Source organism: Pezoporus occidentalis, unplaced genomic scaffold (genome assembly GCF_034315485.1).
Source record: "Pezoporus occidentalis ecotype Australia unplaced genomic scaffold, CSIRO_AGI_Poc_V1 ctg72, whole genome shotgun sequence".
NCBI lineage: Eukaryota > Metazoa > Chordata > Aves > Psittaciformes > Psittacidae > Pezoporus > Pezoporus occidentalis.
The window spans coordinates 2914083-2941517 of record NW_026916072.1 but is presented as its reverse complement, the minus strand read 5'-3'; the positions used below and the strand labels follow the sequence as shown (position 1 = coordinate 2941517).

General features: G+C 58.2%; 1 protein-coding gene across 11 annotated transcripts; it reads left to right on the top strand.

Moving 5' to 3' along the window:
• The first annotated feature begins 986 nt into the window (after nt 1–986).
• Nucleotides 987–25480, top strand: TLE3 (TLE family member 3, transcriptional corepressor). 11 transcript variants are annotated; one of them, XM_062642686.1, is made up of 21 exons: nt 987–1146; nt 1535–1683; nt 1794–1894; nt 1978–2041; nt 2931–2975; nt 10513–10575; nt 10950–11024; nt 16219–16420; nt 17385–17401; nt 19423–19542; nt 19734–19784; nt 19956–20111; nt 20201–20333; nt 20695–20876; nt 21482–21558; nt 21718–21967; nt 22108–22355; nt 22675–22822; nt 23302–23452; nt 24067–24143; nt 24349–25480. In XM_062642686.1, exons 2-21 carry the CDS (start codon nt 1660–1662, stop codon nt 24454–24456), a joined length of 2292 nt encoding a protein of 763 aa, XP_062498670.1. In that variant the 5' UTR covers nt 987–1146; nt 1535–1659; the 3' UTR covers nt 24457–25480. The 11 variants fall into 11 exon arrangements, with proteins under 11 accessions (XP_062498670.1, XP_062498667.1, XP_062498668.1 ...); XM_062642683.1 differs by having other exon boundaries at nt 20695–20891; XM_062642684.1 differs by having other exon boundaries at nt 16216–16420.
• Nucleotides 25481–27435: the final 1955 nt, after the last annotated feature.

The window sequence follows — 27435 nt, the reverse complement described above, 5'->3', positions numbered from 1 at the left end:
CATGCCCCCCCCCCCCCCCCCCCATTGCTCCCGCCCCTCCCCCGCGCGGCGCTGTTGTGACGCGCCGTCGCGCGCTAATTAATCCGCCATTGCCGGGCTCGCCCCGCGTGGCTTTGATTGACAGCCCGCGGCCGAGGGGCCAATAGCGTGGCAGAGCGCCGCCCGCCGCCTGCGTTTGATTGGTCTGCGAGGGTGGGGCTCGGAGGGGGCCCCCACGTGGGGCGGGGAGGCTCCGTGTGACGTGCGGGGCCAGGAGCCATTTTGTGCCGCCGACCGAGCCCCTCCCCCTCCCCCCCATCCCCGTTACCCCCCCTCCCCCCCCCCCCCCGCAGCGGGGCTCCGGTGTCGGGAGCGGAAGGGTCCCCCCGGTTCCCCTCCCCCCGCCCGCTGCTCCCCGGGCCCAGCACATCAAAGGCACCGAGCGCTCTCCCGGGGGGAGGGGTGAAGCTGCTCCCGGTGCGGGGGGAGGGGCCCGGGGTACCCCGGTACCGTGTTTCGGGGCGCACCGAGGCGGGTCACGGGCACCCCCTCCCCCACCCCAACCCCCCGGTACCGCGGCGGGGGGAGGCGCCGGTTCCGCTCCCGGTGACCGGGGGGGGGGGGGCGTGGCTTGGCGGAGGGCGCGGCCTATTCGGTGGGCGTGGCGATGGGGCGTGGCGGCCCTCGCGACAGTGTTTCAGACACAAGCTGGTTATTGTGACGTCGCCGCCAGCGCCTCCCAATCAGCGCTCGCTTTCCTCCGCCCCACGTGGGCCCGGCGCGTCTCCATTGGCTGGAACCGGAGGGGCCGCCCGGGTTTTGTTCGAGGCCCCCCCCATCCTTCCCTTTCCCTCCCCGCTTCGCCCGGGCGCTCTGGCGGCGGCGGCGCGGCCGGACCGCGTGCTCCGGGACCGGGACCGGGACCCGCGGACCCCTCCTCGCCATCGCCCTCCTGCACCCGGAGCCCCCCCGGCACCGCCACCGCCACCGGCCGCGGGATGGGGGCTGCCCGGACCTGAGCGCCCACCCCCGGCGCGGGGAAAGGGGGGGGGGGGAGCCGCGGCGGAGGCACCGCTCGCACTTCGCATGCCCGCGGCGCCCGGGAAGTCGGATGTGTACGGCCTTCTCCCCCCTCTCCTCTCTCCTCCATGGCCGTCGTGCTCCGGCGTTAGTTCCTGGCTTTGCTTCCCCCCCCCCCCCCCCCTTAGCAGGAGCCATCCCCTCCTTCCCCCCCCCCCCAACCCTCTTTTTTATTGATTTTCACTGGTTTTAGGGGTTATTTTCCTTCCCTCCGCTGCGAGGCCGCGGCCCGGGGTGTTGGGGCGGGGGGGGGGGTCCCCGGCCCTTCGCTCCCTGGTCCCCGCGGTGGCCGGGCCGAGCTCCGCGGGCGCGCAGCGCCTCTCCGGCTGCGCGGTGCTTTGCGCCGGGGGGGGGGTTGTAACGACGAGACGGACGGACCCGCTTCCCCCCCCCCCTTCCCTTCCCTTTTCCCTTCCTTTCCTTTCCCTTCTCCTCCGCCCCCCGCACGGACTTTCCTCTCCTCTCTTTGTTCCAGTTCTCGGCCTCTCCGGGAGCGCTCCGTGGCCGGCGGGCACCAGCACCGGGAGCAGCAGCAGCAGCAGCACCGCACGTAGCGAGGCTCGGCGCGGCGGGCTCCAGTGACCGCGCCCCAGCCCGGCCATGTACCCCCAGGGCCGGCACCCGGTGAGTCCCGCTTCCCCCCCTCTCCCTTTACCCCGGAACCCTCCCTTTCCCCCGCTCCCGTTCACCCCCCTTGTGCTGAGCGCTCCCCCCCCCACCACCGCTCCCCGCAGGCTCCGCACCAGCCGGGCCAACCGGGCTTCAAATTTACCGTGGCCGAGTCCTGCGATCGGATCAAGGACGAGTTCCAGTTCCTGCAGGCCCAGTATCACAGGTAAAGCCCCCCCCGAACCCCTTCCATGACCCCCCCCCCTCAAACCGCCGTGTCTCACCCCCTCTTTCTACCCCCCCCCCCAGCCTGAAAGTGGAGTATGATAAGCTGGCGAACGAGAAGACCGAAATGCAGCGCCATTACGTTATGGTAAGAGACTTTAATCAGATTTCGGATCAGCCTGGAAATGTCATTAGCTGCCAGCCCAGACGGGCGCTGGGGAACGGGGAAACGGGGGGGGGGAGCACCCCGTAACAGCCCCCCCCCCATCGGGGACATCCCCACCACCGGGACCGGCACCGGAGACCCGGGAAGCGCCAGCGCAAGTTTCCTGTTAACCCCCGTTGTGCCGGTGTTTGGGGTGGGGGGGTGGGAGCAACGGCCTCGGGCTCGAGCGGTTATTGGGGGGGGTCCGGGCTACTCCCCCCCTTTTGCTGCATCCCCTCCTTTGCAGCCCCTTTCTCTTTGCTGCACCCCTCTTGCAACCCCGGGGCACTTGGTATGAGGGGGGGGGTATCCGAGAGCTCCCCCCCCCTAGGGGAAGTTGTCCCTTTTTTGGAGCCATAAACCCCTCTTTTGCCCTAATTTAGAGCTTGGGGGGCCTTAAAGGTGGGAGCCAGCCCCTCTCTGCCCTTGTGCTGAGGTCTTGGGGTGTTCCCCCGTAGCAGTGCTGAGCCCGGGGTGGGGAGCAGACCCCCCTTTTCTCTGCTGAGAAGCTGGGGTTCAGGCCAGGACGGGCTGTACCTGTTCTACGGGGCGCCTGCACCCAGCCCTGCGCCTCTTTGTGTTCCCGGAGTAGCTTAGGAGGAGAAAAGAGGAGTCGAAAGGAGTGTCCTCCTGTGCGAGGCAGCCAGTCACCCCTAAACACGCCTTACTACAAGGTGTAATTGCCTTGGCTACCCAGGCTTTCAGCGCAGTTGTGACTGGGATGCTTTCTGGTAATGGCCTTATGCAAATCCCTTCTGGTAAATGAATTCCAGTTCTTCCTGGCTCTCATATCTTATTTATTGTGTCTTTTCTTTTATCCCCCCACCCCCAGTACTATGAAATGTCCTATGGGTTGAATATTGAGATGCACAAACAGGTGAGTAATCGAAAGGGGGGAATCGGGATGGATGGAGGCATGGGTTGAGGGGTTGATTGAGCCCTTGTTGCCCTTTTCTTAACCTAAATCGGGCCTTGATGGCTCTAAATGGGGAATTAGTGTGGAATTCGGGGCTGTGGGATCTCACACCCAGCAGGTTCGCTGTGAGCTGCGGGTTCCTGGCAGCCTGGTGGGGGGTTTCTGTGCCAGTACTGGGGAAGAGCAGAGGTTTTGAGCAGCGTGTTTATGGGGAGAGGTGGGAAGAGCCTTGCCTTGTGTTCCCAGGGCTCTGGAATACTGTGATCCGCGTCTTGCTCGGGGTCTGTTGTTGGTCTAACGCGGCTGTTTCTAAGGTCATACCGCTGATACTCGCTGTGCCATAGCGTGAGACTTAGAAGGGAATTATGTGCAGGGATACCGATATGGAACGGTGTGTTGCTCAATGTCACGGATTTGTCTTTGCATCTGGAAAATGAAGCAATGCTCGGGGTGGTTTTTTCAGCCTCCTCTAATATGTAACTTGCCTGAAGGGGAAAAATAGGGAAGGCCAGAGCAGAATGTGGTGTGCTCCCTTGATAAGATTATAGTTAAAGAGCCTAAAGGCTGGGCACATGATGGTAAAACTTAAAGGAATAAAGTTATTATTGAGATTAGGCCTGATTATTTGTGCTGCTGCTGCTTACTGGTTTTAGAAGGAGTTCTAATTAAGACCTTAAGGCAGATAGAAGTTGACATCAACTTTGCCGTTCGCAAATGAGCCCCATCCAGCTCCAGTGTGGTTTTGCTTTGGAGCAGCATCTTCCTTCCAAGTCAGAAGGTGTCGGGAGGCAGCTGATGAAATTCCAAGCAGCATCTCTGGGAATTGGCCTCTTCTCCTCTTTCCCTTCAGCTCCTTGGGATGTAGTCACAGGGTAACGAAAATAATTACTGCTTAGTCTTCAGGTTTTTAGGAGTATCATGTTCCATGCAGATAATCCCGACTGCTTTCTCTTCCTTCCTCCTGCCTGGATGAAGGTGTCCTTGGGGGGCTGCACGGGCACCGGGATCCTATCCCAGCCTGGCAGAACCTCGGCCACCGTTTGCCTTGGTGCTCAGCAATGCTCCTGAGCGCAGGATTTTGGCCTCTGTCCCTGCTTTGCCCAGAGGGACATGGAGCCTGTGGGAATGCTGAGGGACTGGAGTGTACCGGCTGGCTCTCGGGAGAGGGAATGCCTCTTCTGGACCGCCTGGTTGAGATGCTGGAATAATGCAGCAGGATATTGAGCTGCTTTTTGTCCTCTTGGGGTGGAAGCTTTGGAAGCCCTGGATGCTTCCTGAGATGCATGTGGTGGAAACCCCAAACCAGTGAGGGTCGGGGCTGGGCGATGAGAGCCCAGCGGAGATTCTGGCTCCATTGGCGTGTGATGGAGGCCTCCACCATCCACCCCGTCTCGTGGTGTGACCACGTAGCGTGGCGCTTGGCGAGGCCAAGGGTCTGTGCCTGGTTTCGGAGGGTAATGAGGAGCCTCGGGATGCCCGGGGGGGGCAGTTTTCCATGGGGCTGGTGCGGGCAGAGCCGCCTGCCCTGCCCTGGGTTGTGCACGGTGGCGGTTCCCACGCCGCGGCCGATGAAGCCCTGCCGGATGATTGCAGCCTGTGCCGAGCATCCCTGCCTTGTTCCCGGTGACATATGCTGCGTGCCGAGCGCTGGGCTGAGGCGGGGGGGAAGTTTGGGGAGGTGAAGCTGTCTCGTTGGTTAATTGACAGCAGCGTTGCGTGGTGCTGGGGGAAAACAAAGCAGCCCGAGCTGCTCCCAGCGTGCTTCCAGGCGGAAACGGGGCGAGAGGGATGGAGAAGGGGGGATGCTGGGGTGGGTTCATTCCCCCCCCCCCAGCTGCCCCAAAACAGCATCCCCAGAGCGTGGTCCTGCCTGGTTGAGGGTGGCTAGTCCTGAACAAACAAGTTTATCCGCTGACCTGTTTAGTGGTTGACTTGTGTTTATCTGCACACAATCGAGTCGACTCAAGTGCCTGAATTATTCATGCGGTGTCCTGCCCTCCAGACTTGACTGCTTGTGATTACATCTGCTCGAGACAAACAGTGATGGATACTTCATCTTTAAGCAAAAGGGGATTGTCTGTCTGTGGGCTTATATAACAGATTATCTCTTCTACGCTGAATATTAAGTGCGTGCATATGTGGCCGCGTGTGGTTTCTTCTTCTTTCCTTTCTTCTTGTTTTGTTTCTTGTTAAGGGAAAAATGTAGCTTCATAAACAACTCCATATGAAAGGAAATATTTAGGAAGTGACTCCCCGCTTTGTTGCATGGAAGGCGGTGAAGTCGCTCCTCAAAGCAGCCTTGCTGCCAAATGGACCGGCCTGAGCCCTCAGCCTGGTCTGCAGTTTTCCCTCTAAACCTGAGCAAAACCCCCCTTTTTCCCTGAAGTTTAGTTGATTTTTGCAACAGGAACTTTCATCCCTGTATTGGTTTTGCCCAGTTCCCTGTGGGTAACCACGGGACGCAATCGGAGTAACGATTCCAAGGGGGAAAAAGTGATTCAGCGTGGGGAAGTGGGACGCATCCCGCTCCTTGCTGCTGTTGGGTTTTTATGGCTGAGAACCCTCCCCGTGAGCACTTTGTGTTTTCAAGCACTTAATGCTTGGAACAAACCTAAAGCCCTCCTGACACTTCCAGGGAAGCAGAGACCTGCTTTCTTATTTTCCAGAATATTCCAAGAACACAATATCCTTTCTCTCAGTCTCATTAGCGAGGAGTGCCAGGTAATAATTTGCTAACTACTTGAGAAGCCAAGTAATTTGTTCGTGTGATGTTACAGGTCTCCTAAGGTAGCAGGCAAGAGCTGTCAGCCAGCTTAAGCCCTCCCTCCCCTTGGCTTTGTGGGAGCCCTGAGTGGCTTTTAGGGCTCCTGGGTGGGTTTTGGGGGGTCCCAAGTGCGCTCGGCCCCCCCCCCCCCCCCAACCAGGAGCTGGTGCTAATTCTGTAATGAGGGGTTGGGGCCCTCCCCTCCACACCCCCTCCCTGAATTTAATTCTCATCAGCAAAGCTCTCCACTTTGCTAATAACGATAGCAGCCACAAATAGCTTTCAACATGCCATTGACAGCCTGGTTGGAGAGAGCACTTGAAATAGTGGTAGACAGCTGAAAGTACCCATAATTGTGCGCCGGAGTGAGAACCGCACTGCTCAAGGGCCTTATTTTCATGTGCTTAAAGAGACAATATCCTGGTTTCAACAAATGCTTCTGGTGCTTCACCGGTGGTGTGATTTACTCCTTGCCTTCCTCTGCCTGCCCTCTGCCGGGGCTGGGGGAGAACTGGGGGGGCTGAAGGAGGGTTGTGGTGGTGCAGAACCATCACTGGGGGGTGTGTGTGAGGGACCTGTGGTTCTGGAGCCAAGGGGAAAGCTGGGGCCTCGCAGTGGGTGCTTCTGCTTGGGAGTCTTGCAGGGGGTGATGCTGGTGCTGCATCCCATGGACCATCAGCAGCCCCGTTGCTCTGGGGGTTCAGGCTTGCGGTGGGAAGTGTTTATGGTGTGGTTTTCCAGAGGAGGAAGGGTGGAATGAGTGATGCTGCATGTTCAGCCTTCATCCCACTATTTAAATCAGTAAGCAAGGGCAGGCTGGTTTGCTGTGGCCCAAAATCCTTGCTGAGGCTGCACCAGAGATGGCCTGGTCCAGTGTTCTGGGGTGCCTGGCCTGAAAACCACATAGGTCTGGGGAGGATGTGTGTTGGGTGCACGGGCTTTGTGCAGGGCGCAGCGAGCATCTCTGCTGCAGGCATCACACCGGGGTGCAGCTCCCCTTTGCCCCTCACCCTGGTTCAGGGCCTCGGGTGAGCTGTAGGCTGCTCCTTTCAGCCCCACTCCGCATAGCCCATGAGTGACGGCCGGCAGAGTTATATTTAAGCTTCCTTCTGCCTTGTCCAGGTGTACGGATGAGGGGCCGGGAGCCGGGGCTGTGGGCAGAGCCAGCCTGCAGCTATTTATCACCATGCCACAGCCCCTGTCCTGCTCTCGCCTCCTGCCCTCAAGTGCTTTGGGTGCTGGTGGCAGCTCTGGCCATTTTAAGAGCGGGTGACAGCACTTGCAGCCTGGGGCCCTGGAGCCTGGCTCTGATTTATAACCCCTGCAAGTGCTTGCTCTGATTTCCCCGCTCCAAAACGCTGCCTCAGAAGTGCTTCTTGCCCAGCAGCGGGCCAGATTCCTGCCTGGGGCTGGGGGGGGATTAGTTGGGATTTCAGCCTCTCCTGACCCTTTCTAACAAGTGATGGGGAGCTGTCGTCAGCATCCTGCATCCCGCTCTGGGGCAGCAACACGAGGGACATGGAGATGCTGCGAGGGCTGGAGCAGCTCTGCTCTGGAGCCAGGCTGAGAGAGCTGGGCTGGGGCAGCCTGGAGAAGAGAAGGCTCCTGAAGGGGAGACCTGAGAGCAGCTCCAGTGCCTGAAGGGGCTGCAGGAAACCTGGAGAGGGGCTTGGGACAAGGGATGTAGGGACAGGCCAAGGGGAATGGCTTTAACCTGCCCGAGGGGAGACTGAGCTGAGCTCTTAGGCAGAAGCTCTTCCCTGTCAGGGTGCTGAGGCGCTGGCACAGGGTGCCCAGAGAAGCTGTGGCTGCCCCATCCCTGGCAGTGTTCAAGGGCAGGTTGGACACAGGGGCTTGGAGCAAGCTGCTCCAGTGGAAGGGGTCCCTGCCTGTGGCAGGGGTTGGAGCTGGAGGAGCTTTAAGTCCCCTTCCAACCCAAACCATTCCATCATTCTATGATCCTGTTGCTCGGGTTGAGCATCCCAGGAGGTTCCCCTGGGGGTGCCCTGTGCAGCCCCCCCCCAGTCTTTCACCCACGGCTCATTTGCAGCCCCTGTCTCGTCTCGGTGATGGTCCAGTGAAGATGCAGGGCACAGGAGGGGATGCAGGGATGCAGAGGCTGGGATTGCCATGGCAACCCGCGGTCGGGAACGGAGGTTTTTCTTGGCAGGAGCAGCTCGGGGGGGCTGCACTGCTCAGGGTGAGGTGATGAATGAGCCCTGTCACGGGGAAGGTTCCAGGCATGAAGCCCTCCCCTGTTCCCAGCGCGCCGGAGGATCCCCTTTCGCTCCCGATTAAACTTTTAATGGGGACAACTGGAGTTTAATTTGCTGGGGAATGGGAAAAGTTGAAGTGAACAAATATTTAAAGATGATTGAATCTCCTGTTAACAGGAAACCTCGTGCTTGTAAACATAATATTTTGGACATCCAATATCTCCTTGCTCGCGGAATCCCACGTGGGGAAGTCTCTCTTTTTTTGTAGAGCGCAAAGCTTCTCTCCAGATCTCTGTTGGAAGCCTGGGCAGAAGCGGATGTAAATATGGATTTAACCGTCGCTGTGGCTGCCTGGATGTGCTGGTGCTCGAGGGTGCTGGGGGAGACCTGGGCACCCTCCCTCCCTCGGCCTGCTTGGATGCTGCCGTGTGTTCCTTTGCACCTAAACCGCCTGCGTGATGCGTGGCCCCGGGGACTGCTCGTGCTGTTTGCACCTCAAATGAGGATTGAATTTGTTCTAGAACTTGGGGGCTGGCAAGAAGGAGCTCGGAGGAGCGGCAGCCGTGCTGGAGGAGCAGCGCGCTGGGCGCTTGTCGCATCCACAATCCAATAGGCTTCATCTGGAGGAATGAATATTTAATGGCGCTGCAGTCTATATATATAATCTGATCGATGCCTCGGTGCCAAAAAGGCCTTTCAAGAGGTTTACCTATCGCTGAGCAACGCCTGATGTGAGCCCCGGGTGCTTATCGGTGCTGCTGAAGCGGAGCGGCTCTGCCGGGGCGGTTGGTGGCTCGCACGGTGCCAAACGCGCTCCTGCGCCGTGTGCCTGGGCCTGGTTTCCGTGGCCGTTATCTTCCAGCCCAGTCCTGTCGGTGCCGGAGCCCTTCCTGCGGGCACGGAGCATCCCTGGTGCTCGGGTCCCTGCTAATCCCGGTGGCTGCGGCACTGGGGCAGCTGTAGCCAAAGGAGCCGAGTCCCAAGCCCAGCCGCTTCCAGATGCCTGCTCCTCGCTGCGGTGCCTGCCCCTGTCCTCTGCAGGGGCTAAGAAAAGCATCAGGTGTAACCCAATCACCGGGTGCCTGCGGGAAAGATGATGGCCAGAAATATCCCTGGGATCTGGCCCCAGGGATCCCCATGCGGGGGTGCTGTGGGTCCATGGGGACCCCTCGCAGCAGCTCCCTGGGCACCGGTGCCCATGGGGTCTTTGTAGGGTGGTTCCCTCCGTGGGGTGTGTCTAAGCTGGGGGGAGATCAGGGCATCTCCTTGCTTATGGTGACCATGGGGCGCGTTGGTTGTGCTTGTTAGGTTGATGTTGTGCTAAGGTTCTTGTGCTCCATCCACCGCCCAGCTCCCCACAGTCAGGGCTGAGGCTCTGCTGGTTCTTTTCCCTCTAATCTCTGATATTTGGCTGTTTTTCCTTATGGTATTTGAGAGCCCCTCTCTGTGTGTCAGCTCCCCACAGGGGCTGGCACTGAACACCGGGGCTGCTGTGGGGCGCATCCTGGGGACACCATGGGGCTGAGCAGTGGGGCTGGGGATGCGGGATGCGGTGATTTGAGGTGGGGGGGGGCTGTCTGGGGAGGCAGCTCTGCAGCGGGGAGGCTGGAGCAGGAGCCGGGGAATCAATCCCTCGTGTGCCTGATAACGCGGGGCTGGCGGGAGGAATTCCAGGGCGTTTGATTCCGCGCCAGGGCTCGGCTCCGGCCATTGTTGTGGTGCTGGATCCGCGCGCCCGCCCCGGCCCTGTTTGCCTTGGACCGGGCGCTGTTTTCACAGCTGCAGCCGCCGTTAACTCTTGGGATCCAGGCGGGAAGGTCCAGAGGGCACCCGGGGTGGGGTGGCAGCACCCGCGCTGGGGTCCTCGCCCCAAGGAAACGCCGTTCATGGAGATGCTGGAGAAGGGGCAGTTGGGCGGCGCGGGTTTGCGGTGGAGCCGATGGGTGTCAATGGCTGTGGGCTGAGTTTCCGTGAGCGTGATGTAAGGATGGAGAGAGGAACCTGAAGGGCTTTGGTTTGGGGTGGGGAGAGCACTGGGCAGAGCCAGCAGCCAGCGTTGGCTCAGCACCAGTTCCCGGGTGCCGTGCGCTTGCCGGGGCTGCGTGGGAAGGAACTCGGTGTCCACGCCGAGTGCTGGGAGCGGATGGCGAGGAGCTGTCCCCGTGTGTGATCCCGGCGGGGTGTGAGGAGCCGAGTTTGCGATCCAGCCCTTTGGAAAGCAGCGGCCGCTCCATGGGTGCGGAGCTGCGTTAGGGCCTGGCTCCGTTTCCGTGGGGCCGGGGATGGGCAAGGGATCGAAGCATCCCATGAGGGGAAGGGGGTCAAAGCATCCCTGCGCTGGTGGCCGCAGAGGATGCACGAAGGCGGTTTCGTTGCCTCTTTTGGGAGCTGCCGCTTCCTCTTGTATGGCCGGGAGGGGATGGGGACGCACGGGCTGGTGCCGGGAAGCCTCGTGCAGGCTGCGGGAGCCCCCTCGGTGCTGACTCCTGCTGTTTCTTCTTCCTCTTTCTCTTTCCAGACAGAAATTGCTAAAAGACTGAACACGATTTTAGCCCAGATCATGCCTTTTCTGTCACAAGAGGTAAGGATGCTTCCACAGCAGTGGTGGGGATGCTGCTGGGGGGGGTGTCCCCAGCAAGGCATTCCTTGGGGGGGTCTTATAAGGAGGCACAGACCCACTCCCAAACCCAGGTTTTGGGGGTACTCCATGAGAAATGGGGCTCAGATCTTGCATGTGTGTAGGGAGAGCTGGACCTTGAGAGGGGCTTTGTTCTGCCACTCTGAGCCTGTGGGGCACAAAAGGCTGCGACGGGCTGCTCTGGCACCCTGTGATCCATGGGGCTGCTGCTCGGGAGCAGAATATGGACCCAAACCAGGGGGTGACCAGCCCTGGGGGGGTTGTCCCTTGGGTCCGTGGCCAGCTGTTGACCCAGCTGTGCACCTCTGTCCCCGCAGCACCAACAGCAAGTCGCACAGGCTGTTGAGCGTGCCAAGCAAGTGACAATGACGGAGTTGAATGCTATCATCGGGGTACGTGGACTTCCCAATCTGCCTCTCACCGTGTGTATACCCCTTTTATTCCTATCATTTACCATAACCAGAGGCAATCCTGCGCTCAGGCGGGGTTAAAGGGCAGCTCACAGCATCCCCCCTATCCCACTGCATCCCCCCAAATAACCAAAACTCCCCCCAAAACACCGAAACTCCCCCAGTTTGGCATCAAGGGAGGTGGGGGATCCCTGTCCCTGGGTGTTGATGCAGCCCCAGGAGCCTCCACCAGCCAAATTCCATGTTCTCCATGAGGTTGGGGAGCGGAGCCCTCCCGGACCCCCTGAGCCCAGGCGTGTCTCTGTGTGGGCTGTTGATGTGGAATGTGCTGTAAACTTGATGGAGTTATTGTTGTTCCATGCACTGATTTACCCTCTCCCGTCTTACCGGGCTCTTCCTCACAGATTTTGGGTGGGTTTTGTTCCCTTAAGCCTTAACAGTTTTTATTGTCCCCCTCACTGATGTGATGGGCTCAGTCCTGCGGTGAACCTGCTCCACCCTGCGCCGTGGGTGATCCCAGCCAGCATCCTGGGGAGGGCTCCTGCCTTCAGGTGCTTGTTTTCCAGAAACCACTGAGTTTTCATTTCCTTTCCTTGCCCTTCTCTCTTAAGCCACAGGATGCTGTGATTCTCTGCACTTATTGCTTTTACATAAGATTTTTCTGGGTTTATGGGTAGCTCCGGCTGCAGAATCCTGCTCCGGGCTCCTGCAGCCCTTGGGGCCGAGGAAAGCTTTGCCTTCCCCTCATGATGGGGCTTTGGGAGGCGGTGTGGGTATGGGAGCACATCCCATCGTGTCTGTGCATGGCGGCAAGCAGCGCTGTGCTGCTGCCTGCGTGTTCCCCCTGGCAGAGGCAGGCAGCGAGGGGATGCTCGGCTTGATGAGCTCTAAGTCACAGCCCAGGAGCCCAGGCAGCTGCAGCAGATATTGGAATTCAATTAAGGTGAATGCAGAGGGCCTGTGACCCCCATATCCAAGGTAATTGCTTCCTTGGATCAGAGTGAGTGTCGTCCCCATCACGAAGCACCCAGGCATTTAATCGCTTTGCCTGATGAACTTCCCACAGGCAGGAGTTATGGGGAGAGCCGGGGAGGCACGGGCAGTGGGGCAGGTGCCTCCTGCCCTTGGTGCCTGCAGCAGGTTGTTGTGTCCCATGGGAAGGCAGCGCTGGAGCAAGGGGGGGGACGTGGCTCTGCTGTGTCCCCTCCATGCCCTACAGCAAGGAGCTGTGGCTGCCCCATCCCTGGCAGTGCTCAAGGCCAGGTTGGACACAGGGGCTTGGAGCAAGCTGCTCCAGTGGAAGGGGTCCCTGCCCGTGGCAGGGGTTGGAGCTGGATGGGCTTTGAGGTCCCTTCCAACCCAGACCATTCCGTGGTTCTATTTATAACCCACGCCGCATCTTGGGGCAGGTGCTGCGAAGGGAATCGACAGCAAATCACTCAAACCTCTCTTTTTTTGCCCCTTTTGAGGTCAAGAACTGTTAATTTTATGCATCTAGGCCATTGTCTCAGAGTTCCTCTGCTTCAGGCTCCTGTGAAATTGAGCCCTTGATTTGCTTATAGCTCTGGAAATGATTAGACTACTTTACTAAATTTAACGCAAGTGCTGAACTTAAGTGGTGAACCATTAAATCGGTTAACAAAGGCATGAAGCATGATGTACATAATCCAATTAAAACCACTCTACGTGCTAGATATTCCTCCCCAGCCCTCCTCGGCGATTGTAACCTCTTCATATCTTCACCATATCTGGCTGGCACCTGCTCAGGGACCCCAGAAGGAAAACATCCCTGTGACTGTCTTGTCTCCATATCCCTCCTCCTGCCCGGCCCAGGCTGGGCTGGAATCATGGAATGGTTTGGGTTGGAAGGGAGCTGAAGGCTCATCCAGTTCTAATCCCCTGCCGTGGACGGGGACACCTTCCACTGGAGCAGGTCACCCAGGGCTGGCTTTGCAGCACCAAGCTGATGTCCTGGGCTCTGCAGGGGTCTCAGCCTGGTTTGGGGTCCTGCCAGCAGAGGAGAGCCCCCCTGTGCAGCATCCTCAGTGGTCCCTGACCTGGGAATGCAGCCCCAGTCCTTGCATGTGCTGCCCTGTGTGTGTGTGTGACTTCATTGAGCAGGACCCTGATCCTGCTCAGAGGTGACACCCTGCTTTGTCCCTGCCACTGGCCGAGCCACGGGGCGCCCATCCCTTCTGCAGGAAGGTTTTTGGGTGGTGAAGTTTTCCTTCCCCGGGGAAGGGAATAAGGGGCAGGGGAGGGAAGGGTGGGTTTTGCAGCAGAGAAGATGCCGAGCAAGCAGCATCGCTGAGGAGCTTCACTGCATCCCTCTGCGCTGTGGAGTCCCAGATGGGTTTTATCCCCCTCCGTGGAGTCTCCAGGATGTGATTCCCAAGGGATGTGCATCGACCTCTCCTGGGCTGACACACAGATACGGAGCGCCGCCGCTGGGATGGGATCTTTGCTACCCCGTGGAGCTATGGGCAGCCCAGCCCTAACACTGGATGGGAGGGATGAGGCTTCTCACATGGATTCTGCTCACCGGTTCCTGCCTGCCAAAGGGGAGATAAACACCTTTAAATGTTCTTTTGGCCATGATGGGATGTTGTTTCTTGTGTCTTCATTTCCACGCCCCGTGCTGGAGCGCGGCTGCTGCCAGCGGCTCGGACCCTGCAGCTCATCGACCCCTTGGATGTATTTGCTGGCAGCTTAAAAACGAGGAAGAAAGCGGTTGTTTCCTGCTGCGCTGGAGGGGGAGGCTCATGGTGAGGATGCTTCCTGCTTCCCTGCTCGTGGTGGAGCTGCATCGTCGCCTGGGTCACCACCGCCTTGGCATGGCCCCATCCGCATCACTGGCCTGCAGTGTTGCTGCCTGCACCTGTGAGACCATTCCCCTCTTCTGGGCTCCTGCTGCTGCAGTAGGGGGGGCGTTATCCCGGGCTGGGAATCTCCTGGAGGAGCGTTTTGCATTGCAGATGTTTCTGCTCACTGCGGAAGCTGGAGGTTGCTGTGGATAAAGCGTGGGGTCTCGGTGTGCTCCGGCCCTATAAGAACGGGCACCGCTGGAGAGCTTGCAGGAGAGGAGTGTACAGTGCTGGAAACCCATCAGGAGCTGTTCCCGGGGTGATGCTCTGGTGTAGCAGCCAGCCCTGCTCCTCGCTTAAATGGGTGCGAACCACCGGAAAGTGGGACTGGAAAGAGCCTCATTGATTTCAGCAGGAGCTGAGGCTTGGTTCTTCTCGCTTTGGTGTTGGAGGGATTGATCTTGGCACACGTGCATGGCGAGGAGCCAAGGACACCCACCTCCCCTACCCGGGCAGCGAGGTCTCCTCGCCTGCTGCCTTGCGTGCGCTGGTCTGAGGACACCTCCTGCGATGGAGATCCTGAGGATGCTTCCCCTCCTCTGCCCTGTGGATGGAGGAGCCCAACACAAGCCAAAGAGCTGCTTTTTGAGGAGGAAATGGTTTGTGCTTTTCCTATAACAGCGCTGCAGAGGCCTAATTGCCTTCTCCGTTTGGCTTCTGCCCCAGCTGAGACCTCTGCGCTGCCCAGAAGAACCTGTGCTTGGAGATAATGCAGCTCCTCTGCCTGGAGCTGCAGCAGAGCTGGGCCTGGTTTGCGTCCTGCAGCAGAGCTGCTTGCTGCACCGTGGGCATCTGAGGGGGCTGCTGGGGGGCTCCAGCCTTGCTCCAGGGCAGCAGGGAAGCTTTTTAAGAGCAAACTGGGATTGATTGCTCGGGTGAAACCCACTCTTGGTGCTTTCCCACTGTGTTTTATGGGCCATGTTGCAGTGATTTGTGCTGCCCTGTCAGGCTGTGTTGGGGTCAGGCCTGATTTGGGGCATCCCTTTGCAGCACTGGGGAAGATGTGCTGGGAGTTTCCGTGATGGAAGTGTTGGGAATGGAGGGCTCTGCGTGTCTGGGAGGTATTTTGGTGTATTCCTGCTGCAGTGCTTTGGGCTGAGCCGTGCTATGATGGTGTGGCTACAGCCCTGTGCTGCCTGGCTGTGGGGCTGGACCAAGCCCCTTCAAGGTTTTATAGGATCAGACTGGTTTGGGTTGGAAGGGACCTTAAAGCTCATCCAGTTCCTCAGGCAAAGACACCAGGTTGCTACAAGCCCTGTCCAATCTGGCCTTGAATTCCAAGCACTTCCCTGCTTTGCTTCCATCCGTGCCCCTTGGTTTGCCCCAAGCAGGGATGTGGGTCCATGGTGCGTCCTTTCCATCCCATGGGATGCTCCTCCATGCGCAGCCTGGCTGGCTAGAAAGCTCCTTGCTCTGGTGGCCACTTCCACTGTGTTTGGTGGCACCAGGGAGGGGGAAATCCTGATCAGGGTGGCTGCTGGTGCAGGCAGGAGGGTTGGAAACGTGAGCACCAGCTCTGGGATGCCTCTGTCTGGGTTGGTGGTGGAGGAGCTGTGGGGATGGTGGCCTGGGGCTCTGTAAGTGACACTGATGAAGACAGGACGTTGATTGATAGCACCTCACATCTCAGCTTGTTGGCTTCACGTGTGTGTTTGAACCAGGAGCGCAGGGGATGTGTTGGGTTCCCTTTCCTCCCCCCAGAGCTGTAGTTCAGGTTTCTTCCAGCTACGACTGAGCAGGCAGTTCCCATGGCTGGATGTGTGTGTGCTGGGATACCTGGGGCCCCAGGGGCTGTCACCATCCTGGCTGGGCTGAGGGGTGGCAAGAGGATGATGCACCCATTGTTGAGCCCTGTGCCTGGAGCAGCAGGGTGCAGGATGGGGCCAGTTTTCTTCTCGCCATCGAGTACTTTGGATGTTTCCCTCTCTGATCTGGTCTGGGAGCTGGCACTGCAGCCAGAGCCACTTCATGTGTCCTGGGTGTGGGGTTCTTTAAGCTTGCATCTCCTGAACAGCAAAACGAGCCTTGTCTGCAGTGATGGGGTGAATTACCCTGCATTAGCGATGAGCCCAGAGTCCGGCCCAGGCACTGGTGCCATCCAGCAGTGTCATCGGTGTCTGTGGCAGGGATCACCCCCGGGGCCACGCACGGGGCACCCCCCATCCCTCCTGCTAACGGGGCTTCTCCTTCCAGGCACCAAGCGGGGGCAGCTCCCGGGGCATCACCGGGATGCCCCTTCCCATGGCTCCCTGCCTGAATCCCCCCAGTCCCGCTGCCCCGTCCCCGGCTCACTGGTGCTTTCATTGCAGCAGCAGCAGCTCCAGGCCCAGCACCTCTCCCACGCCGCCCATGGGCCCCCGGTCCAGCTCCCACCGCATCCCTCGGGGCTCCAGCCGCCGGGAATCCCGCCGGTGACCGGCAGCAGCTCGGGGCTGCTGGCTCTCGGTGCCCTGGGCAGCCAGGCTCACCTCGCCGTCAAGGACGAGAAGAACCACCATGACCTGGACCACAGAGGTGAATGAGGGGAAGCAGGGGGTGGGTTCTGCTCTTAGGGATGCAGCTTTCCCCAGGTGATGCTCAAAGTCCTCGAATCAGCCTCAGCAGCCAGGGAGGTGCTGCTGCTGCTGCTGTTGGGGGGTCATGGGATCAGGGAATGGTTTGGGTTGGAAGGGGCCTTAAAGCTCATTCAGCTCCAGCTTGCCTCGCTTGCCCCTAAGTCAGCGCTTGAGCTCCCATAGGCTTTGGGGGAGTCTTGCTGCAAATCCCGCATCCCCATTCAGCCATGCCTTCATGGCAAAGCAGCCTTCCTCCTCCTCTCCATCACTGTTAGAGGCCTTTATGGTCTGGAAATCATATAGCAGTATAATTATATTATTAATATAAAATAACCTATCAGTGTTCACTAGCAGACTTGATGTTTTTGATTTGTTATTAGTGCTAAGACAGTCTTTCAGAACAGAAAATGGGGCATGAGTTCAGCTGCAAACCAGCAGTGTTGAAGGTGCTCCTCCAAAATCCCCCTGCCCATTAACTCACGAAGACCTAAGATCCTTCCCCTTAGTATACCTTAATATACCCCTTTTCAGGGCAGTTACCCAATGCCTCCTGAAGCTGTTGGGCTCTTTGCTGGTAGATTTGGGGTGCTTTTCCTCCCCATGAAAGCCAGTGAGAGGAAAACTGTTGGTAGCAATGATCCAATTCCATCCATTTTCCCAGGGAGAATGGGGCTGTTTGTGGACAGAGGAATGGCTGAACCCCAAGTAAATCACATCAGCAAAAAAGGAAGGGGCAGGGGATGGGGATTTGGAAGCAAAGCCAAAGGGAGCCCAGACAGGAGTTGAGTTAAGGCAGGAGACTGCAACCAGGAGCCTCTGGGGTTGTTCTTCTGTTCTAAGACTTATTCTGACTCGCTTTATTTCTCTGCCTTCTCTTTATTTTGGCTGCGACCTCAACCTCTGACACCGGCTTCTTCTCAAAGAGCGAGACTCGAGTGCAGTAAGTGCCATTTCCCCCTGGTTTTCCTCGCTTCCTCGTGGCTGCTTGCTTTTGTTTTATCTATTGCTTGAAAAGGCTCGTGGCCGTGAGCTCAGCGATGCCTTTTGCACTGCGCCTCTTGAATTCAAGAGAGCTACAATGGCAAGAAACCCCCTTAGCGTGAGTGGAATCACTGCTGGGCTGTTGGCTGCAGCGGGGCGAGCGGAGCCGCCTCCTCCAGCCTGGTTATGAGATTTGGTTTAAACCTTTTTGATTGCCACAGAGCTTGGAGCTTGGGTTTCAGTTGCCTAAGCCCTGTGAATGAGCGCAGTCAAGTCTGGGCGGCTACAAAATCCTCGGGTGATTAGGAAAGCTATTTTATTCCTGATCACTCTTCTATTATCTTGGGTCATCTAATCTGGCGGGATGGGTTTGGCTATTACGCTGTGTTAAGTAGGACTTGGAAGGTCAAGCAGTTAACTAACCAGCTAAATAACCGTGGTGGAGGGCAGCGGCGCCTCCAGCACCGCTGTGATTTCGTGGTGTCCCTCAGGGCCTGGTGCTCCCAGTGCCAGCTGGGTTATTTGGTGCTCGTTTCGGCTGGGGGGCAGGCTCTGAGCCGGAGGGAGAGGGGGTGGTGGCTCTGGTTTTGGGTGGTGGGGAGCTGAACCCGGCACACACAATGCTCCTGTCTCGGGGAAAAGCCGGCAGGACAAAGCCCGGCTGAGCTGCGGCTTTGCAGTGATTTCCTGCCATCCCCGAGCCCACAAATGGGTCTTTTGAGAGCTGGGGGCGGATGGGAAGAAAAGTGCTATTTAAGGGGAGGGGGGAGAGGGGAATTGGGCATCATTAACCTGCTCCTTCAGCGGGAAGGGGGCCGTCGGGGATGGGAAGGTTCCCGATCCATAAAGTAAACGGCGGGGTATTCCCGGCGGAGGTTTAATGCGCACCATAATCAGAGTTAGTCATTCATATTTTCCTAGCCCTTGCCTGTGCAATAAAAAATATTTAGCTGCTTGGCAGCAGGCCAGGGCGGGCTGAATGGATCGATGCCTCTAAATGCTTGACATGATTCTCTGGTAGCTGCGAGGGTTTTCAGCATGACTGCCTGAGAAGAAAGACCTCGGTGTTATCCAAAGCTGCTTATTGGGTACCGAGGAGAAACATGAACTGCTTTAGTTCTTCCTTTCAGCCGGGGAAGAAAGGCAGGCAGAGGAGCTTAAGGGACCTTCCTGCTTAGCAGGGGTGGCAGGCGCTGCTGCGAGACGTGGGGTGATGCTGGCGTGTCTGGTGGCTGGGATGCGGGGCTGGGTGCGCCCCGGGTGGCTCGGTGCTGCCGTGTTTGATCCCAGTGTGCCAGGGGCATGACGGCACGTCCTGGGCTTTGTCACTTGAAGTGGGCTCCTGGGAGGTGGATTTTTCCACACTGGGTGCCCTTTGCCCCTCTAATGAATGCCAGGGATGAGGCTCCCCAGCTCTGCTGATGCTGGAGGAAGCACCCACAAGCTGCTTTGGGTGGCAGTGCTGGGATGAAGCTTTGGTGATCCCCACGGAGGGCAGGGGATGATGGAGATGGGGCTGGTTTGGGGGAGTGCAGCTTTCCCCCTCCGTGCATCCATCAGTGGATCCCAGGAGCTGCTGCAATTGCAGGCAGCTTCCTGCCTTTTTAAACAACAACAGCAAGCTCCTCCCTTTCTTTCATAGAATCATGGCATGGTTTGTGTTGGAAAGGACCTTACAGCACATCCAGTTCCAGCCCCTGCCATGGGCAGGGACACCTTCCACTGGAGCAGCTTGCTCCAAGCCCCATTCAACCTGCCCTTTTCCTGCTCTGCTTTGCTGTAAATAGGCTCAGGAGCAGCCTTGCTGGGGCAGAGCAGCCGCATGAGCTCAAAGTGATGCTGTTTGGTGGCGACCACCCTCCAGCCCAGGCTGGGCCTTGGCACGGTGGCTGGGGAGGAGCTCTTTGTGGCATGTCCTGAGCTGCTCCTTATGAGGTCCTGTTCCTGTTTCCACCTCAAAAGCTGGCTCTGTCCCTGCAGAATAACTCCGTTTCACCTTCGGAGAGCCTGAGAGCCAGCGAGAAGCATCGAAGCTCCACCGACTACGGCATCGACTCCAAGAAGCGGAAAGCAGAGGAGAAGGACAGCATGAGCCGATATGTGAGTGGCAGGAATGGGCTGGAGCACCTGGGGAGCCGGTGGCACGGGGCGTGTGTGCAGGCAGAGCTTTGGGCTGGATAAAGGGGGTTTTGGGTATTGTCCTCATGGGCTGTGCATGACCTGTGTTGTGCTGCTGGGGGGGGGGAGCGTTCAGCAGCTCTCTGCAGGCTGTAACTCACGCTGTGTTTCAGGACAGCGATGGTGACAAGAGCGATGACCTGGTGGTGGACGTCTCCAATGAGGTGAGCCATGGGGGCATTGGGGTCTGCTCTCCCCACTGCGCAATGGGGGTCTGGGGTTGATGCCTTAGGGCCCCCCTCCCCCTCAGCACCAACCCAATTCCTGGCTGATAAAGGAGCCAGAGGGAGCCTGTTCTGCTGCTGGGGGTGCCAATGCTTCCTCTTATCTCACAGGACCCTGCCACCCCCCGGGTCAGCCCAGCCCATTCCCCCCCGGAGAACGGCATAGACAAAGCCCGTGGGTTGAAGAAGGGGGATGCACCCAACAGCCCGGCCTCGGTGGCCTCCTCCAGCAGCACTCCCTCCTCCAAGACTAAGGACCTGGGCCACGTACGTCCTTCGCTGTGCTGGGGGAGCCGGGCTGCGGGTGCTGGTGCCTGCTCCTCATCCCTCCCGTTTCTCATCCTTTCTCCATCCAGAATGACAAATCATCGACGCCCGGGCTCAAGTCGAACACTCCGACGCCGAGGAATGATGCTCCCACCCCGGGGACGAGCAGCACCCCGGGGCTGCGGCCAATGCCTGGCAAGCCAACCGGCATGGACCCTCTGGGTGGGTACCAGACCCCTCTGCTATTGACCTCAGCACAGCTTCACCCATGTCCTCCACTGGGTGCACAGCAGCTTTGGTGGGGGTGTTCAGGCTTATCTGGGACCTAATCCAGGTGCTTCTCACGCCAGAGGCTGGGTGAGGAGGGAGATCCAGTTGTTGCATTGTCTTCTCTGGGGTGTGCGGGTTTGGATGCTGGTGGACTCCAGGGTTATCAGGGACCTAACTGAGGTCAGGATGGGGTGCAGACAGCTCACGTGGTCCCTGTGCCAGAAAGGGGGTGAGGAGGGAGGTCCTCCCATTGCTCCCTCTGCGGGGATGCTGATGTGCTCCATGCCCTGACCCGGTCCCCATCCCTCTGCAGCCTCGGCCCTGCGGACGCCCATCTCCATCGCGGGCTCCTACGCGGCTCCCTTCGCCATGATGGGGCACCACGAGATGAACGGGTCGCTCACCAGCCCCGGCGCCTACGCGGGGCTCCACAACATCCCCCCGCAGATGAGTGCCGCGGCCGCCGCCGCCGCTGCCTACGGCCGGTCGCCAATGGTGAGCTTTGGAGCCGTACGTAGCACTTTTAGCTCCTTTTCTGGCTCCCGGGGGGTGCGGGGAGGGTCTGGAAGGGGATTTTGGGGGGGTGGGGGGGTGTCTCCCCTGTGTCACCTGGGAAACTGGGGCTCCTCACTGCCTGCGTCCTGCATTTGGCCCAAGGGTGCTGGGTTTGGGGTGCCTGTGCCACTGCGTTGGGGTTTGTCCTTCCCACCCGTGCATGCGAAGTTACCCCTAAACGGTCCCTTCCCATGGCGCTTGCTGAACGCTCAATGGTGTGTTTTAAGGCAAAACAGGAAGGAAAATGCTGCCATTAATGCAGGGATTTGGGGGGCTTGGGAACTGCAGGGGAGGGTGAGTGTGCCCTGTGCTGGTCCTTGCAGACCCCAAACCTTTGGTTCTGTGGGCAATCTGTGCCAGTGCCTCAGCACCCTCAGAATCCCCAGTCCTTCCCCTTTATGCCAGGGCAAAAATACCAAACAAGAGAAAAGGGGGGGAGCCACCGAGTGTCCCCACACCAGCCTGGGCTTGCGGGGGGGTGGGAACCTCTTTGTTGGGTACCCAGCTCGTGTGCGGCCTCACCCACATCTGTGTGCCCTTGGCAGGTTGGCTTTGACCCACACCCGCCCATGAGAGCCCCGGGGCTGCCCTCGAGCCTGGCGTCCATCCCTGGAGGGAAGCCGTAAGCAACTCTTGGTCTTCTTATGCACGGGGAGGGGATGAGTGTTCCTGGGAGGGAGAGGAGCAGGGGGGGGTCCAGCAAGGCAGGCCCTGGCAGCTGGGTTTGCAGCAAACCTCTCTCTTTGGGCTCACCCCCCACCCCGTTTGCTCTCCCCATCAGAGCCTACTCCTTCCACGTGAGCGCCGACGGGCAGATGCAGCCCGTGCCCTTTCCCCACGACGCGCTGGCGGGTCCTGGCATCCCGCGGCACGCGCGGCAGATCAACACGCTGAGCCACGGCGAGGTGGTGTGTGCCGTCACCATCAGCAACCCCACCAGGCACGTCTACACCGGCGGCAAGGGCTGCGTGAAGATCTGGGACATCAGCCAGCCGGGCAGCAAGAGCCCCATCTCCCAGCTGGACTGCTTGGTAAGGGCATGGAGCATCCCTCGTGAGCCAGCATCCCACGGTGGGGTGCTTGTGGTACCCAAGCGCATCCTCCCTGCTTTCCTATCCCTAACGTGGTGAATCGTTCTCTGTCCCCCTCCTAATGTCTCGTTCCCCTCCAGAACAGAGATAACTACATCCGCTCCTGCAAGCTGCTCCCCGACGGCCGCACGCTGATCGTGGGAGGGGAGGCCAGCACCCTCACCATCTGGGACCTGGCATCACCCACGCCGCGCATCAAGGCCGAGCTCACCTCCTCTGCCCCCGCCTGCTATGCCCTGGCCATCAGCCCCGATGCCAAAGTCTGCTTCTCCTGCTGCAGCGACGGCAACATCGCCGTCTGGGACCTGCACAACCAGACACTCGTCAGGTGAGCACGAGGGATGTGAGCACCAGGGGTTCCTCTGCTCCCATCATCGGGGTCTCCTGGCCGTGGTTCAGTGTGAGGACCTGGGGCATGGTAACAAGAAAGCTGTTATCAAAGTGTCAGAACCATGGAATGGTTTGGGTTAAAGGGACCTTAAAGCTCATCCAGTTCCAACCCCTTCCACTGGAGCAGCTTGCTCCAAGCCCCTGTGTCCAACCTGGCCTTGAGCACTGCCAGGGATGGGGCAGCCGCAGCTTCTCTGGGCACCCTGTGCCGGGGCCGGTGTTCCCCTTGATGACCTGCATTGTTCTGTTGTTTGAAGGCAATTCCAAGGCCACACGGACGGCGCCAGCTGCATAGATATCTCCCATGATGGTACGAAGCTGTGGACGGGGGGGCTGGACAACACGGTGCGCTCCTGGGACCTGCGGGAAGGGCGGCAGCTCCAGCAGCACGACTTCACCTCCCAGGTACACCCAGGGAGCAGGGAATGTCGTGGTCTCACGGTGCAGCTCCTCATGGACACCCCACGGATGGGTTTATCCCTCCATGGAAGCTGCGTGGCTGTGGGAGGGGGCTTTTCCAGCTGGGAAAATGCTCTTCCCAGGCCACTGTTAGTACGTGGTTGTCCCCGCTGCTTTAGGTGTACCCCAAGAGCATTCATAAGAGCTGGCTCGTGTTTCAGCTCCTCTTTCATCGCTTTCTCATCCACAGCAAGACCGCTGCCGTTGGAAAGCAGTGCTTGCCTAGGGATGCACGCAGGCAGTACAGGCTGGCTCTGGGTGCCCTGCCCAGGCTCCTGCCTCCTCCTGCAGACCCTCCCAAAGCTCTGTTCCAGAGGGGCTTGTGCCAGTGTGATTGGCATCTTCCTGATGGGAATTGCTGGGACACCAAGGGGGGTACAGGCAGAGCTCATGGGTGCAACCCCCCTGATCTCCCCCCCACACAGATCTTCTCCCTGGGGTACTGCCCGACGGGCGAGTGGCTGGCGGTGGGCATGGAGAGCAGCAACGTGGAGGTGCTGCACCACACGAAACCAGACAAGTACCAGCTGCACCTCCACGAGAGCTGCGTCCTCTCCCTCAAGTTCGCCTACTGCGGTAAGAGGCTCCGGCCACGAACTGGCTTTAGTGGTCCTTCGGTGACCGCGATGGGATGGGATGGGATGATGCATGGTGTGGTGATGGGGGGCTGAACGTGGAGGTATCCAGTAGGACCCATCCTATGGATGGAGATTAGCCCCATTAAATGATCCCAGTTGTGGCTAGATCACCACATCACATCACATCATGGAATCATGGAATGGTTTGGGTTTAAGGGACCTTAAAGCTCCCAGCTCCAACAGGGACCCCTTCCACTAGAGCAGCTTGCTCCAAGCCCCTGTGTCCAGCCTGGCCTTGGGATGGGGCAGCCCCAGCTTCTCTGGGCACCCTGTGCCAGCGCCTCAACACCTTCGTAGTAAAGAATTTCATCCTCCTCTCCCAACTAAACCCACCCTCTTTCTCTTCTGCACATTCCAAGTGTAACTGCTGGAGTGTTGGAACACAGAGCGGGGGCTGGAGAAAAAAAAAACCCTCCAGGTTTTCCACTTTTCCCCAAAATCTCCAATTTCTGGGGTTAAACATCCAGAAGCCTCTGAGGACAGAGGGTGGTTGGCCATGGGGTCTGACTGGGGCCAGATTCCATCTGCTGACACTGTGTTTCCCATGCACAGGTAAATGGTTTGTGAGTACTGGAAAAGACAACCTGCTCAACGCCTGGAGGACGCCCTACGGGGCGAGCATCTTCCAGGTAGGAGGCTGCTTCCAGGGCAGGGCATCAGGGCTGGCTCTCAGCATCGCTTTGGGGCTTGAGGAGGGGGCAGATCCTTTTGAGGTGGCCAGTTTGGTACCCAGCGCGTGGGATGCGGTGCTGCCACCATCAGGGATGCTGCTGGGTGATGCTGTGTCGCCCAGGAACCCAAACTGATGGGTTTTCTCCCCCCTCCTTCTCCCAGTCCAAGGAATCCTCGTCCGTGCTGAGTTGTGACATTTCAGCGGATGACAAGTACATCGTCACGGGCTCTGGTGACAAGAAGGCCACAGTCTACGAGGTCATCTACTAAGGGTGGATTTCCCAGCAGGGCTGGCAGCTCCCGGCACCGGCGGGGGCAGGACTCAGCGGCCGGCGGGGGGCTCGGGGGGGCACTGCCATGGGGCAGCCCCACGCTCCGGCCCGGCTCGGCTCTGCCACGGGGACCCCGGCGTTCAATACACCCGGATTTATTTGGAGGTCTGCAACTATGGCACACATTGAAGCCCGAAAACGGATTTCTTTTTGGTTTGGTTTTGAGGGTTTTGGGGTTTATTTGGATTCTATTTTTTGGTTCTCTGGTTCTCTCCGTCTGCGCTTTGGTGGCACTATAAAGGACTCATTTTTTTATTGTGACTTTATCCTCCTGGTTCTTTTTGGTGCATCCTGCATAAGACTTGTGAAAAGTGTAAATACCGGACTAGTAAATAGCATTGGAAGGGTGGGGGACCCCTCCCGGTACACTAGTTGTGTATTTTCGTCTGCTGTAATTGTATTCCACTGATGGTTTTGGTGGTGGCAATTTTATTATTATATTTTTTTTTTTCCCTCCTCCTTTTCCCCACTCCCCCCCCTTCCATTCCTGGGCCGCATCCGTTGGGATGCGCCTCGGCCCCGGCCCTGCAGCGCGGATCCAGGCTGAGCAGAGCTGTCCACTGGTGCAAGTTGTTCCTACTGTCGTCCCCGTGCGTTGTTCGGTGTGTTAGTGATGGTGGGACGCTGCTGGGACCGCGGGGGACTCGGTCGCATCCTCGGCTACTGACGGGACATCAGCAACACAATCACCTTTGGGTTTTTATATATGGATTTATTATTATTTTGGGTTTTTTTTTGGGGGGGGGGGGGTCCTTCTTTTTTGTGCTCGTATGTTTGAAGCAAAGGGGAAGCCCAACGCTGCGGGATCGTCTGCGCAAGCCCTTCTTGGTCTTCGGACAGAAGCAATGAGGAGTGATTTCAAAGAAAGCATAGTAAAAATTCAGCTCAGGGAGCCACGAAAGAGAATAGCAACTTCTGTGTTTTGTATTCAAATGAAAGTAAAGAATTAGAATTGATGATAACCTTTAAAATACAGTTTTTTTAAAAGCAAAAGTTTACTAACAAGTAGGGTTTGTGTGTGGTTGGGGGGGGGGGGGTGGAAAGGGGCTGGCGCTTTGGTAGGGTCCTGTGGGCTATTCTATGGTCTTGTTGTCTCTGGTCTGTAGGTTCCCATGACGCACCCCCGTCCCCCAGGCCTGTGTCTCAGCGTTTTGTACTTAAAAGGGTTTAAAAAAACACAAAAGGACAAAAAAAAAAAAGAAGAAATAATGGGAAAAATAAAAGTATTTGTGTAGCAGAAGCGCTCGCCCTCTATTGTAGCATATGGAGAGGATTTTTATACTGCATTTCTATGGATTATTTTTATTTGAATCTGGTCCTAAAGAAGAGAACAGGGTTGAGGGGTCAGGGCCGAGCTGCCTGGTTTGGAGATGCGACAGGAGGAGGAGGGATGGAGGAGGCTGGTACCCGGCTCATTGGGTTGCGCACTCAGCATCGCATCCCTCTGAGCTGAGCTGGGGTTGGAAGGATAGCTTGTGGGAAATGAGTGTTTTATTCCCCCCCCCCAATGGAAATAAGTTTTTGAGGGTTGTTTTTGCCTTTTTTCTGTTCTAAAGCATAAGGGGAATGTCCCAGGCAAACGGTGTCTGCTTGGTGCGGGTCCTTGGTGCTGTGTTGGCTGTGCAGGAGATGGAGATGGGATGGATCTTGTGCGCTAATGACCCAGAGAGGGGGGAAAAAGTGAGTTCTTTAAAGCTGTGCTTAGGGAAAGTGGTTCTAAGGGTGGTTTGGCTCTGAAAATGCCCCCAGTGCCCATGGACCCGTGGTGGTGCTTGGTGAGGGGCATGGTGATGCCTTATGTGTGATTTGGGGCTCGTGCTTGGTCCTCTGCACCCCAGGGCAGTGATGTGAGTGCATTGGAAAGGGCTGGGGGGGGGGGTGAACCCCCTCAGCAGTGTGACCACCCCCAGTTGGCATCCCCCAGGGTCCCTGGTTTGCAAGTTGGTGCTTTGTTTTCCCCAAAATAAGGAAAAATACCCCTAAAAGCTGAAGGAAGTGCATGTACCGGAGCGGGGGGCGGGCTCCCGAGGCAGACTTCTCAACTTCACACCAAAGTATGTAGCAGAATCTGTACAGCTGTTAATAACTGCACCTGGTTTTTGTACAAAAAGGGAGAAAAAAGAAGAAAAACAAAGAATAAAAAGTAAATGTACTGAAGCTGCAGTGGAAGCCAAGTGTCTGTAACCCATTTATCTCTGAAACGCTGCACCGAGTTGTTGATGCAAGGAAGTGAGGGGATATGGTTCTGTGGGGTGGAGAACCCCCTTTCCCATGGGGATAATGGTGGAGGAAGAACTGAGCTTGGGATTGATGGGAGCAGCCCTTGGCTTCTCCCTGTGCCCATGGCTCTGGGGTTGGGCTGCAGGATGTGCTGCTGAGGGATGGGGAATGGGATGTCCTCTTTCCTCATTGGGCATCCGCCCCTTGCCCTTGCGGGTACCCCAGACCCCATCCATCATCATTTTTCCTTCCCACCCAGCTGCTTTGTCTCGCTGCTGCAGCCTTGCAGTGAGGGTTTAGGGATGCAGGGAAAGGGAGTAGGGGATCCTATGCTCTCAACCTCGGTGCTCCTGACAGAGACAAAGCACTTCCCTTGCACCAGGACATATGTAGCATCCTACGGGGGCTTCCCGTGATGGATTGAACATGACAGAGCCTGCTGCGAGGGAGAAATAAAAAGCAGGAGCAGCACTCTAACCGCTCTGCTTCCCGATAACGTGCAGTGGGAACTGGGGAGGAGGGCATTTAAACCTCATCTTAAGCTGGCTGCAATGAGGGGCTTACACAGGGGACCATTAGAGATCACAATTGCAGGAGCCCCTTTGTTGGAGGGCTGCGGAGCGCCGGCAGCGGAAGGGTTCGGTGCTGCCCCTTCGGGCACCCAACCTGCTCCGGGTTCTGCTCCCACCCGTTCCCA